A 15,367-nucleotide genomic window follows, 5' to 3' on the forward strand; every position below is an offset into this window, starting at 1 on the left:
GGTGGAATAAATATGTGCGTACAGCATATGAAGATGCGCGTCTTAAATTTCGGACCTGGTTGCTCCATAACAAACCAGGGTATGGCAGAGTTTGGGACGACATGCGTGAGAGTCGTAAGGTTTTTAAAAGTAGACTAAGATGGTGCCAACAAAATGAAGATCAAGTTAAAATGGACATAATCGCTTCACACAGGTCGTCACATGACTTTGCTAGATTCTGGAGAGAAACGAACAAGTTAAATGTAAAAATAGGTCGCCCCACGAGCATAGGGGGCTGTAGTGAGCCAAGGGGGATTGCCAACTTGTTTAAAAATCATTTTAAAGTGACTTCGCCTCTGGGACCTGCGTCACGGGTGATCGATACTGAGACCGTTACGAGTATACCTATGAGTTTTTCTGCTAAGCAGGTAGAAGCTGTTATTAAGAAAATGAACAGAGGTAGGTCTCCTGGTCATGACGGGCTCAGTATCGAGCATCTTAAGCATGCGGGAATCCATCTTTATAGTGTGCTAGCAATGTTCTTTTCATTATGTATAACACATTCTTACTTACCAGCTGATATGATGAAAACAGTGGTGATCCCCTTAGTTAAGAATAAGACCGGAGATATTTCTGATAAAAATAACTACAGGCCAATATCTCTAGCTACAGTACTTGCTAAGGTGTTGGACAGTCTGATAGACCAAAATTTGGATCGATATTTAAATATACACGACGCGCAGTTTGGGTTTGTGCCCAATCTTTCAACGGAAAGTGCCATTTTGTGTTTAAAGCAGACTGCCCAATACTACACAAGCAGAAAGACACCGGTGTATGCCTGTTTTTTAGACCTTTCGAAAGCCTTCGATCTAGTAGCGTACGACATATTATGGAGGAAACTCCGCGAGGCAGGTATACAATCCGAACTGATTTCTTTGCTAAAATATTGGTATTTAAACCAAGAAAACTATGTAAAGTGGGGCGAAACCTTATCAGATACTTATCGGTTGGATTGCGGGGTGAGGCAGGGGGGTATAACCTCACCTAAGCTTTTCAATTTGTATGTAAATGAGCTAATTGTGGGACTCAGCAGCAGACGTGTTGGATGCTGGATTGATGGAATTTGCCTAAATAATCTTAGTTACGCAGATGACATGGTGCTGCTGGGTCCGTCGGCTGGCTCTATTAGGACGCTATTAAAAATTTGTGAAGAATACGCGGTAACACATGGCCTGACGCACAATGTAAATAAAAGTGAGTACATGGTTTTTGTGGTCCGCGGAGGGGTAATTGACTATGAGTCAGTGTTAAAACTAAACGATGTTCAACTAAGACGGGTAAAACTTTTTAAATATCTAGGTCATTACATTTCCGAGGATCTCAAAGATCATGCTGACATAGAACGTCAACGAAGGGCACTTGCCGCCAGATGTAATATGCTGGCCCACAGGTTTGCTCGCTGTAGCTATGATGCTAAAATAACCTTGTTTAAGGCATACTGTCAAACTTTTTATACGTGTGCCCTGTGGACCAGGTATAGTAAAAAATCGCTGGACGCACTTAGAGTGCAATATAACAATGGTTTTAGGATTTTGTTGGGACTGAGACGCTTCTGTAGTGCGTCTGCAATGTTTACTGAAGCGAATACTGACTCCTTTTTAACCGACTTCCAAAAAAGGAGGAGGTTCTCAATTCAACTGTATTTTTTTTTTTTTTTTTTTTTTTTTTTTATGTATGTTACATCAGAACTTTTGACCAGGTAGACCGATTTCGACAAATTTTGTTTTAATCGAAAGGTGGTGTGTGCCGATTGGTCCCATTTAAATTTATTTGAGATCTAACAACTACTTTTCGAATTATATCTAATAATGCGTTTTTACTTGACGCTTTTTTCGTTGACCTACGTTGTATTATACCACATAACTTTCTACTGGGTGTACCGATTTTGATAATTCTTTTTTTGTTGGAAAGGGGATATCCCTAGTTTGGTACCATGATAAGGAAACCAGGATCTGATGATGGGATCCCAGAGAAATGGAGAGAAACTCTTGAAAATCCGCAATAACTTTTTACTGGGTGTATCGATTTTGATAATTTTTACTTTAATCGAAAGCTGATGTTTATCATGTGGTCACATATAAATTTTATCGAGATCTGATAACTACTTTTTGATTAATCTTTGATAACGCGTATTTACTTGACATTATTTTCGTCACCTTACGTTGTATTATACCTCATAACTTTTTACTGGGTGCACCGATTTTGACGTTTCTTATATAAATTAAAAGCTACTATTCGTCACGTGGTCCCATTCAAATTTAATTGAGATTTGATTCGTAATTTGTGAGTTATATCTAATATTGCGTATTTACTTGACGGTTTTTTCGTCACCCTACGTTGTATTATACGTTATATCTTTTTACTGGGTGCACTGATTTTGATCTTTTTTGTATAAATCAAAAGCTTATACTTGTCATGTCGTCCGTTTTAAATATGATTGAGATATAATGAGCAATTTTTGAGTAATCTTTGATGACACGTATTTACACGACGATGTTAAGACGACTGTGGTCATGTTCAATACTTTGCCACAACGCCATCTATCAAAATGTAATGAAATTACTTCGTTCACTATCGATCTAATTACAATATTCCACTAGAGTAGAGAGTAGCAGTTTATTCGTTATAAATATATTTGAGCTTTTAATTTTTGAGTTATCGCTAATACTGGGTATTTACTTGGCTATTTTACGTCGACCAACGTTATATTAACCTCATTACTATTTTACTGGGTGGACCGATATCGATGATTCTTTTTTTAATCGATAGGTGGTGCTTGTCATGTGGTCCCATTTAAATATAATTGAGATTTGACTCGAACTTTTTGAGCTATATCTGATATGGCGTATTTACTTGACTGTTTTTGGAGTTTTCTCCTTAAGAATCGATTTTCATTTAAGGCCCCGGAATGAAAAAATTGAACAGTAAAATCTACTGAACGAATAACCTTGTTAGAGATGGCGTTCAGACGTTTTCTAATAACGCAATTAGGTTCCGATAGATGGCGTTATTGCATTCATTTATTTACAATTTGATATAGTAATAATATATTTCTTAGACAAGTAAGCCTTTTTGTGCCTATTTAGACAGTTGATCTGAAGGGGTAAACTCCAGTCGTGCATCGGAGCTGTGTGAAAACATGAACATTACATATTTTTAATAAACAATATAAATCCGCTTCAACTAAAAAACCCGCCGTAATAAGCGATGTCAGCGCTTCGCGCGAATCGACGACGGGCCTTTTATGAAATTTCTGCCTACAATCGCTAACAAAATGTTAGAAATAACAGTAGAACATTATATAATTCTACAATTTTATAATGTCGCGTTATATGGAATACGAACAAAGTATTACTATTTTTTCGTCGATCTACGTTGTATTACTCTTCGATGTAATTGAAGTCGGTTTTTTTTTCGTTTGCGAGCAAACACAATTATTCGCAATCTTGAGGAAACGGACCGCCTCTCTATTAAACAGAATGCGGCTCAGTTCTAACAAAATTCTGAAAATTTTCAGTGCTAAGCTTGCTGAGCCTATGCTTCAGCACTTTGTTGGCGTAGTGGTGAGGCAAGAAAGGTTAAGCAAGTAAATTGGTAAACTGTTAATTTTAATTTAAGTATACTAACGTAGTTGTAAGTTAAATGTTACTAACAAGTGGACTGTAAGTCTTAATTAAATAAAATTATTATTATTATTATTATTATTATTATTAGAAGGACCGGACCAGGCATGCCTGATCAGGACTAGATAAGGCATGTAACGCAGATGATTGGTCTGGACCTGATCAGGATGAGATGAAATTTCTTGATCGGGTCCAGATCAGGAAATCTCATCTCATCCTGATCAGCCGGTTCGGCTCAGTCCTTTTAAAAAACACGAACGTATACTCTTGAAAAAATTGTTTAGCAAAAAAAATAAATAAAGCGAATTGATATTATAAATATGTTACTTAACATAATTATTATGATATTTATTTCCGTTTGGTTTTTCCAATGTATTATTTATTTATGTTTTTACTTTAAATATTAAGTATTTTTATTTATTTTTATGTTATTAATTAATTATTATTATTAATTAAATTTTATTTAGTAACTTCTAATTATTAACTACTAATTAACTATTTCCTATTACTTACGACTGCTCCACTGTGTAGAAATGGACTCTCTGATAGACTGTCCTGATAACTGTATATATACTAACGGCCGAACCCAATATTCAATCTAAAGATAGAGATAGGTAGTTATCATCGACTGCTAATAACTAACTATCTATCCTTTGTAGTTGTCCCAATAATTCGGATAGGGGACTACTATCTCCAGTTAGCTGTAGATAGACCGGCTACCCGAGCTCTCCCTTACATTTCAGTATACGCAGCGTCACAGACGGCCTCAGTTATGTTACATAGATGTTTTGTAGTATTTAAATTTGTCATACAAATTTTATTCATATTAAAGTAATCTTGTTTTATAAAAATATGGACAAATTAATTTTTACACAGACTTTTTAATTTATAATAAATGATATTATTTTAATATGGAATGCATGGTAAATCTAGTAACGGAACGTTTTAACACGACACGAAAAGACGCTACGAGGCCATTACGCTTTATTGAATCGTCGTTTCATTTGAATTTGTATAATTTGCGACCCAAGTGATAACTTGCTTTGATCATTGCAAATTAAACAATCATTCGCCAAATTGTTTGTTTTATTCACAAGATGAGTAAAGTAAGTATTATTTCACAAGAAACTTATTATTTTTATTCAATTAATTGTTGCAAAAGAGCAATATCACTTGAACTGCTACTTGAACTTGAGTCTGCCATTATTTTTCACTCGAAATTAATTTTATTTTAAACAAAGAAAATACTTTTGCAATTAATAAATCTTAGTTATCCCCCGAAAACTATAGATCGGATATTGTTGTTACTAAAGATAACCAACGTTACTGACAGATAGAACTCTATTATTATTGGGACGCTTAAACTGTCATTTTCATACAAACTGTTATCTCTGGTAAGCTATCCTCCCTCTCGTCGATAGATAGCTTTGAAGGATAAGCTTGCCTATCGTTGACAAGTTTATTGGGTCAGTAAAATGAATGATAGATAGATATTTCTGTCTCTAGTAGGACATAACCAGAGATAGACTGAATATTGCGTTCGGCCGTAAGTGCGCTTAAAAACTTTAATAGCGCGATTCAGGCTCAGTTCGCGTAATTTCTTTCAGGCTATCCTGATCTGGACCGGACCGGGTCCTGATCCAGTATGCCTTACCATACTTGATTATATTTTACATCAGGCTATCCTGACCTGGACCGGGCCGGGTCCTGATCCAGTCTGCCTTACCATACTTGATTATATTTTACATCAGGCTATCCTGATCTGGACCGGACCAGGTCCTGATCCAGTATACCTTACCATACTTGATTATATTTTAAATCAGGCTATCCTTGTCTGGACCAGACCTGGTCCTGATAGAGCTTGACGGATCTGGCATGCCTCATTCTATCCTGATCCGGTCCAGATACATGATCTGGTTGAGCCTGACCTTTTTTCTAGTCGGGTTTTTTATACTGCTACGGTGGCAAACAAGCGTACGGCATATCTGATGGTGGTCGTAAGCGCTTACCGTAGTCTGTCGTGTACCTGAGGTAGGACACAGCAGGAATTTCAGGCTCAAAATATGGAGCAGCCCGACAGGGGTAGACGATCTTGGGTTGTTCCTATATCTAAGTTTGCCCGCGCCAGATCTTTAGCAAGGCGTCCACCACGTGGCCCATTGTCTTCCTCTACCCTTTTTTGTGTCCGGGATAGCCATGGCAGTTACATTCGTCCCGTTTCATCACATGCCCGTACCACTGCAAACGACTTTTCACCATTTTTGACAAGCCATTGGCGCAGTTTGTAGTGTAGTGCTTTCCTATTCGCGTGTTGCGGGTTCGATTCCCAACTGAGTCTGGTTGTAATATTTGTATTTATATATTTATGTATGTATAGATCTCTTATGTATCTTTGTCAAAAAAGTCCGTCAATCGATTGTTACGATATTAATTTATTATTTTATCTACTATGGGTGCGACGCTGAAATACCCTCTAATGCACACATTCCGTACTTTATCAAGTCTTGTGACTCCCGCTACTCATCGTATCATTTTCATTTTGTTTATATATATATATATATATATATATATATATATATATATATATATATATATATATATATATATTTTATTTTTTAATAAGGATGTGTTATTTTATTATTTTAGTTTCATAGATATAGATTTTTTCTAAAAATTATATATCGATATTAAGGTAGGTACGAAATCACGCTCATGTACCTACTTGCTGTATAAGGCTTAGTAATAATACTATCATAAGATTGAAAAAAAAAAATAAGCTATGAAGTAGTAAGTACCCAGAGCTCCTGGGAATGTGGTGTGCTGACAGTAGATGTCGAGTTCGCAACACGCTTATAATGTTTCTGGTGGTGCAGGCGTTCATTGGTTATGGTAACCGCTTACTATCACAAGAACTATTAGCGTGTTTGCCACTAGGTACTAGTTGAACAAAAAAACAGATAGATTTGGTATTAAATTTTATTTGAAAGTATTATATTAGATTATTATATATAGGATTATTATATTAGATACCCACTATATTGATAGTGCAACCTACTAATATGTAATGAAGCTAAAGAGGTATTCACTTCCTTGAGAATGCTAATCTCTAAATGTAGGTATAGATTAAAATTTACAAATTTTGTTTTTGTTAGAGAGCATTGTTATCGACGGAAATCGATTAAAATACATTATCGAACATCAACATAATTTGAAACAGGGCGGAACTTCTTATCTTACTAAAAGGATTTACATGATAAATTGTTTTATTAAAATCAGTCACACAATTTTTGCGTGATGTTTGGTAGTAACAGTTTTATAATCCTAATCAGCGGCGGGTGTGCCATATAGGTAGATGATGATAATAAAATTTTTATTTGCGATAGGCTGTATTGCACTGAACTGAAATTTTTAAATAAAATTCTTTAAAATACACTACATCTTATTGAAGTACACTGGACATATGCCTCTCCAAGCTCGCGCCAAACACCCCGCCTTTTCGCAATCCTCATCCAGCCTCCACCGGCTATATTACTTAGGTTGTCGGTTGTAGATATCCAAAAAAACCGACATTGAAAAGTGTTTTGAGGATAGAAAGAAGCGCTGGCGCGAGTGCACAATATTCAATGGGAATCCCTAGATCAATCTATTTTTTTTAGTTTTTCTGTAAATAAATACAAAAAATCTATACATCTCAATATCATATATACAAGCGTTATCACCTCATACAAGCGTTCTCGAGATGTTTAAAATATTTAATATTAGTAGGATTTTAGTCTTTCAAGCACTTAACACACATATAGATTTTATGGTCAATCAATCATCGCCTCCGACCACGCATCACACACGCGTGGTGGTATACTCGTATCAATTATTTATACTCGTGTGAAGCCGTGAGTGATTATATTGATAATGTAATAATTATATTATTCATGTTGTATTGACGTCTTTGAAATACGACAAATATTTATATAGGTGATATGGAATTTATATTGACGTGTAATTCTTCAAAAACTGGCGAACTTCGCCTTAGAATTAAATAATGTCAAAGTTCAAGAAGAAAACTTAGGAGAAATTTACAAAAAAAAAAAAAAAAATACGCATAAGCATTCTCTACGAAAAACTGCAGAGGTACACGTGATGACATATGTCATGTCATTTAACGCACGCGCACTTTTTTTGAAAGGTTCGAACAGTTTGTATGGAAAAATATCTATATATAAAGTTCTAATAACTATTAAATAATAATGTTAATTAATATTATTAGCCACATTTTTTTTCATCACTTGACGTTGAACTTTTATTTTTGATCCAGAAATTGCTTATCTGTCGCAAACCTTGTCAATTTGCAGAAGAGTTTTGTCAACACGTAAGTAGTATCATTACATGATGTGTGTGATACAAAACAGAACCTTTATATAAATTATACTAGTTGACCCCGCAAACGTTGTTTTGCCATATGTGTTATTGACCCCCTTAATCCCCCCCTCCCTCTTATAACTTCGGGGGATGAAAAATAGTGTTGTTCGATTCTCAGATCTACCCAAAATGCACACAAAATTTCATTAGAATCGGTCAAGCTGTTTCGGAGGAGTTTAACTACAAACACCGTGACACGAGAATTTTATATATTAGATGATAGGATGAAATGCCTTTAAAAATTATTATTATTTTATAAAAACTAGAGCTTCTGGAAGGAGCTGGGCTGGCTGAATTAGTCAGCCCACTTTTCACGCATAATGGACCACCTTTGCGTCTAAATGCGGAAAATCGAGCCCAATACAAATACAAATTTATAAAAACTACACCAAGCCACTTGAAATCATAATTTTCTTTGATTTTTCGGGCAATTTTTTTGAAATCAGTGCTTTTATAAGACTATCTAAATATGATATGAGAAAATATTAAGACATTGGCATTCTCTGTCGATAACTCGATAGTTGCTGAGACTGCTGAACAAATATCTTTAAAAACTTTATTTAGGAACATTTTCAATCTGTGATTCGTTATAGTTTATTACCTGAAAGAATCTATCGACGATCAGGGCCAATACATTGTGCACATAGCTGTAACATTTCTCATATCTGAGATACGCCTAACAAATCTCTTTACATTGCGTCCTAAGTTATGTACTCGTATGTAGTATCAGTAGTGCATTATTATTACTCAGGACAAAAGTCCTCATTGCTACATGTTAGAATTTTTTTCTGAGTTCTATAAACGTTTGTGATGCTTGGTGGGAAGATCAACGAAGACTGCAACCAACCCCGAGATCGGATTATACTAGACCCCGGATTACACTAGAGCGTAATAGAAGACCTAAGATATAATTTGCAATTAATATTATCCATACACATAGAATGGGTCTCGATTGCTCCCAACTTTTCTTAATTTTTTTTACTGTTTAGGTATAATTAATTGTTTTTTTTTTATACACATTTATTTATTTAGTTATCTTTTTAACGGCCTTTTTTTATATAATTATTGTTATAATATATATAATAAATGTACGTGTGTCTTTGTGGAGGTTATCGAATGATGCAATAGAAAAGAGTCCTGGGTAAGCATCGGTCATCTGTTATCACCTCACTTCGTAACTGGGATCAGTGACGTTTGGTGTTACAGATAAACAATGATCCCGACCTTTACCTCATTGAGAATAAATTCCTAGATTGTTTAATTGTAATAATTGTGTTTGCTTGCAAACGAAAAAAAAACCGACTTCAATTACATCGACAAGTAATACAACGTAGATCGACGAAAAAATAGTCAAGCAACTACGCGTTATCAAAGATCACTCAAAAAGTAGTTATCAGATCTCGATAAAATTTATATGTGACCATATGATAAACATTAGCTTTCGATTAAATTAAAAATTATCAAAATCGGTACACCCAGTAAAAAGTTATTACGGACTTTCGAGAGTTTCCCTCGATTTCTCTGAGATCCCATCATCAGATCCTGGTTTCCTTATCACGGTACCAAACTAGGGATACCCCTTTCCAACAAAAAAAGAATTATCAAAATCGGTAAATTCAGTAGAAAGTTATGCGGTATAATACAACGTAGGTCGACGAAAAAAGCGTCAAGTAAAAACGCATTATTAGATATAACTCGAAAAGTAGTTGTTAGATCTCAAATAAATTTAAATGGGACCAATTGGCACACACCACCTTTCGATTAAAACAAAATTTGTCGAAATCGGTCTACCCGGTCAAAAATTCTGATGTAACATACATAAAAAAAAATACAGTCGAATTGAGCACCTCCTCCTTTTTTGGAAGTCGGTTAAAAACTGGTGATCAATGTACACAGAATTTTCGAATAAATGTCAAATGACGAAATACTTATTTGTATTGGTTTTAAGAGAAAATAATTATTTTGCATATTATAAATTAATTAAAATGAAAAAGATTCACGTCCAAGTAGTTTTTAAAATTTTGTTTTTATCTTCTTTTAACGTCAATGTTCAGAGTTTTAGGTCAACCACCGTTTCTTATTGTCACCTTTATTTGGTAAAAAAATAGAACAAAAAAGAAAGTCGATGGGCACGTGACAATCGTACATTTGAAAAAATCTCAAAATTTTAAAACATATTTTATTATTTACTTATGCGCATTAACATTAATTGAAGACATAGTTAACTTTTAGTTTAATTAAAGTTAAGGCTAAGTAATTATTTTATCTGATATTTCAAGTGATAAGATTGGAACTCAAAAAATTATTAATCAATTTAAAATAAATGTTTTCATTATTTTCAGGTACCTAATTCAAAGGTTATTCCGAAGTGATGTCATATAAAGTAACTAAAAAATAAACATTGTTAAAAACCAAGCTAAGCGTATAACTTGGAAATATACACAAGCTTAAAACTAAATATTAAAGATTTCATTTAGGTAGCATCTAATGTATTTGATTTTGTGAAAAATTCACTGTCTGAACTCTAGATGGCGTTTAAAAAGATCAATTTTGATTGATCCTTACCATTACCTACCTTATTTGTATTACTTTTTGATTACTTATCACCACTTTTATGAAATATTAATGCATGACTTCTTTTAATTTAAACATGTCTACCCATAATTTAAAAGTATAATTTTTACATTCTGCACTACATTTAAGTTGTAAGCTCAACCATACATTTTCTAAAAGTTTGAAGTATGAGAGCTTTATAATAGATGGCGACAGGCTTATAAAAAGCTTACCATATCCATTTTTGTGGCTACTCGCGCTAGATGGCTCTGTCTGTTTCATTTAAACTAAATGTTGGTAAACGTAAGACATTATCATTGTACCAATTACTGCAATCGTTCATCAATGATGCCAATATATTTTAGTTTTTAGGCTGTGCTGAATTGTTAACAGCCTGTAAAGCTCATTGCTGGACAAATTCCTCTAAATATTGGAGAAGGTTTGGGGTTTTCTCTGCTTCTCCAATGTGAGTAGTTTCTTTACCAAGAGTAACGAACGTTATCGGTTATGATACAAATTAGGAACTATGCTGACGTATTTAGTAAAAGACATTAAACTTCATTAAATACTTTTTTAGTATTTGGATGTAAATAAATTTCTTTTGTTTTTATATTCTTAAAATATATCATTAAACCTAAATCTAACTTATATTTTAAGAAACCTATAATATTATTATAATATAACTTCTCTCCCCTAATAAATCCAAAACTTTGGAATCGATTTTCTCAGATTCAAGTTCTTAATTTACCGAAGTACGATCTAACAAGCTTAGTTGGTCTTTTTTGTAATCCGTGTAATGATCAAGAAATGGAGAGAATGCTAGGACGAACTTTTGAACCACGAAAACATAATAAATCTGTTTCGAGCGAGAAGTGAATCGGCGATCATCGATGTTGACGGAATATTTGCATTTATGCACTGCCACTTTTAATGTTTCCTAACTAATTAAAACATTCTTTTAACGAATTTGATATTCGAAAATTAAGTTATGTGGTATAGAATGTCGCGATGTCTCGATAAAAAACAAATTAAAAAAAACTTGGAACACTAAAAATATATTACTTCATATTAATTAATATATATAAATAATTAAGATCCTATCTAAATTTAAATTATTATAGTGTTCGAAAAGTCTGGAAATAGCATTTTATTTAATGTTTTGTTGTGAAAACATTTTTGATGAGATATGAGCATCGTAATCGTTTAGAATTAGTTAACGTTTTAAAACGTAATTAGCCTAATTGTGTCATTATCGAAATAGCAACAAGTTCTCGATTTTACTACAATTATTAAATATTCTCCTATTGTAATATTTTATCGCGATTTTATGAGATAATAATAGTGTCTTTTTCTAGAATGACGATTATAAAATATGTTTTCGTTGGAATTTTTCCAATGATTTTCATTACACATTGAGGAGTCATATTATCATATTAACAAGTTACTCTAGTAACAGTTTGTTTAAATAACTAACAATATTTGTTTAAGATTTTTGATCTTCGTTTTATAGTACCTACAATGTTTTTCTTTATTTTACATGACTTAAAAATAAAGAGGTCTAACATAGTATCAACAAACGCGGCACAACGACAGCGTAACTCGTATGAGTTCCGTATAGAGCCGTGTCTGTAAACAGGAAAGTTACCGAGCACGCGCGGAGGCTACGGTGTCATAGGTCCCGCCCTTAACCTCTTTAATATTTATTACGTCTACTCGGCAATGTTTGTATACTTTGCAATTGTTTTTAGTAGAATCTATTTTTCATATGTCTAGAATTTAGCAATACGTACATATTTCTGAAAACTATGTCATTTCCCAATAGTTCATCAATGCTTTTTAAAATTCTTATAATATAATTATTTGGATAAGGTTTTGTAAATAAATGCAGTAATAGTTTTTATAATAATATTTTTTATTAAATTACTCTTTTGTAATTGTTCACATATTGTGAAATATTTTCAACGATAATAAAATAACAATTTGAACCCACTCAAAGTCGGCAAGGCTCGATACATCATATCTCTCTACAATAATATTATTCTTTAATATCACAAAATAATTATATTAAAAACTATATCTATTAAAGCTTTCAGTTTGAACTTACGAGCTAAGTTTTTTAAACCTACACTATTAAGTTGTGAGATCTAAAATTTTCTTGTTAACACGTTAACTAAAACTATGGATGAGGGCGGACACTTGAGGGGCGTGCGGCTCCAAGCGGTGCTGGAACAGATGTGACCGCGGAGCCGGGTCCGCCCGCTCCAAGCACCGCTGATTACCACGGCCTCCACACTGGCGAACTCTTTGTGAAGCTGTTCGTGGAGCAGTCCAGGGGTACGGCAGTGTGCACTGGCACTGGTGAGGCTGGTGGCGAGGGGGTCACATAACCGGAAGATGAAGACACGGTGGAGAGAGCTGGGCTGGGTGGGCTCGCTGGTGGAGTATCGGTTCCGGCAGCAGCACGCTGGATGTCGTTAAGTTTGTGGCCGAGGTGAGTCATCAGTTGAGTGCCGAGCCTCACATCTACACCAGGGATGGAAGCCAAGCAACGGGAAACTTCATTGGCGGCATGAGTAAATCCAGCTCTAAAGCGGTCGGCGTCCACTGTCGGGTTCAGTGACAGCCGACGTTGACGACGAAGTTTGTGAAGATGACGAACGGTCAATTCCAAAATATCGGCTTTCTCCAGTTTTGCGACGTTTTCGCCTTCCGATTGGAGAGCGCTGACCATCAGCTCCTTGAGTTCGTCGAGGCAGCGATTGATGCGAGCACGTCTCTTGCGCTCGAGCATCGGCTTCATCACTTTGCGATATTGATAAGTGCGCGAGACGGGTTGCGGACCGTCATCCGTAAGCGGATACGCGAGATCGTAGGACATTGTATCTGTTTTGTGTGAGTATGAGTGTGCGTTAGCGTCGAGCGTTGAACGCGGAATGCGGTGTTACGGCCGAGCGGGGGCTTATATAGGGAGCGGAGGGCGCGCGATCGTGGGAACGCGCAGAGCCGTCGAGTTCCCACACGCGCCACCTGTGCGGAGCAGCTGCCGCCGGGGCGCGGGGGGACACGCGCCGCGCCGCGCGTGCGCGCCGTAAACAATCGCCGGCGCGGGCGCACGCCGCGACGCCTGGCCCCAGTAATTGTTGCTCATTGCTGCCATGGATAGAACATGCACTGTCGTATTTTCTATTAGATATTAGACAATATCTCTACTTTTCCGGATGTCTCTAATTTACACAAGTATAAAGTAAAGGATGAACTCCGACCACTAATTATCTTACTAAGTAAAATAAATCTTTATTTAAAAATTCAATTCAAAATTATTTAATAATTCGAAAATTATATTTCCTTCGTGTATAATGATTTTGTTTACTAAGGAGTTATTTATGAATGATATTATAATAGGAAACGGTTCGCTACGTCCGTCCTTACAATCAATTAATTTTAATCGCTTAGGGCTTCTATTTCATAATTACCGTGTCTCATTGAACTTGTAATTAATAAAAATATAGATTTATAATATGTACATACATCATATGACGAAACGAGGGATTGGTGCCGCGAGGCCATCAATCAACCAGTGTGCGCCGCACAAAAGCTAGTCCCTGTTATAAGCTGCTACTGTTGGCATTCATCAATCATGGATTACGCGAGGTAATAATTATTGACAGATAGAATTACAGAAGACGTTGCATTACGGTCCAATAAGAGTATCCACTAATGACGCGAGCTCGAAGTGGAGCCGTCATCAATATTAAGAATGCGTTTTGCAACGAGGCCTTTGTGTGCGTCACGTGGCGAGGATTTAGGTGTCGGTGTGCGTGCGGCGCCCGCCGGTAGCAGTTCACGGGATGGGCGCATTACTCAGGCGCGAGTGGGCGGTCACCCACGCACTGAGCGCTGTGAAATTGTCCACAAACTTGTGCGGACACGTCCCACGTGATAGTAAAATTATCACATGGGTACCTACATATATATTCCAAAAAACACCTCCGTATAGATTTAATCGAGGTCGCTATCAGTACTGCAAGGCACGTGCATCAACTTGAGCACTAGAGTACTTACTTATTTATAAAAAGATTACTGCTCGAAGCGACTTTACGTCATATCACTTAAGTCTATCTATGCCTTGTAGTTTTACTGCTTAGTTTACTTTTACACTGTTTCTTGAATAAAAATTATATTTATAAGAATTATAAAGTCCATAATGTTAATTTCTTTTCTATATTGTGCTCATATAGGATGTGAAAGTATTTCCTGTTTATCCGATATTAATAAAATAAAGCATAACGATCATGCACGTCGATAATGATTTTTGATAACACAGTCTATATCATGGTTCACCGTGAAAAACTGTCCTAAAAAAATCCTTTGTCAATAAAATAAAGGTTTTCAGTCTGAAATTTAAGAATATCCATTTTGCTGAGTCACTGAAATATTACAAAACAGGGTTATTTTTTTATTTCCTCAGGTGACTCAGAAAATCTCGTTCAACTTTTTATAACTTTGTTAGGTAAGTAAGAAAGATTTAAAAGGTGACATTTTATATAACGGTCTCTGAGACAGTAGGTATATGTTTTTTATAGTAAAAGAAAAGACTTTTTTTATAGAAATTTAAAGACTTACATTGTAATTTCATAGACACTACAATGCCGTATTTGCTATACCTATATGTATTAGAAATGCAATACGAGTATACATATGTAAAATACATAAGTAATTAAAAATATAAATCTTCC

General features: G+C 35.3%; 1 protein-coding gene across 1 annotated transcript; it reads right to left on the bottom strand.

The window, feature by feature from the left end:
* Positions 1-12,656: 12,656 nt before the first annotated feature.
* LOC123660125 (enhancer of split mbeta protein-like) lies at positions 12,657-13,562 on the bottom strand. Its single transcript, XM_045595228.1, has one exon. It carries the CDS (start codon positions 13,507-13,509, stop codon positions 12,907-12,909), a length of 603 nt encoding a protein of 200 aa, XP_045451184.1. The 5' UTR covers positions 13,510-13,562; the 3' UTR covers positions 12,657-12,906.
* Positions 13,563-15,367: the final 1,805 nt, after the last annotated feature.

This window comes from Melitaea cinxia, chromosome 15 (assembly GCF_905220565.1).
Source record: "Melitaea cinxia chromosome 15, ilMelCinx1.1, whole genome shotgun sequence".
Classification (NCBI taxonomy): domain Eukaryota; kingdom Metazoa; phylum Arthropoda; class Insecta; order Lepidoptera; family Nymphalidae; genus Melitaea; species Melitaea cinxia.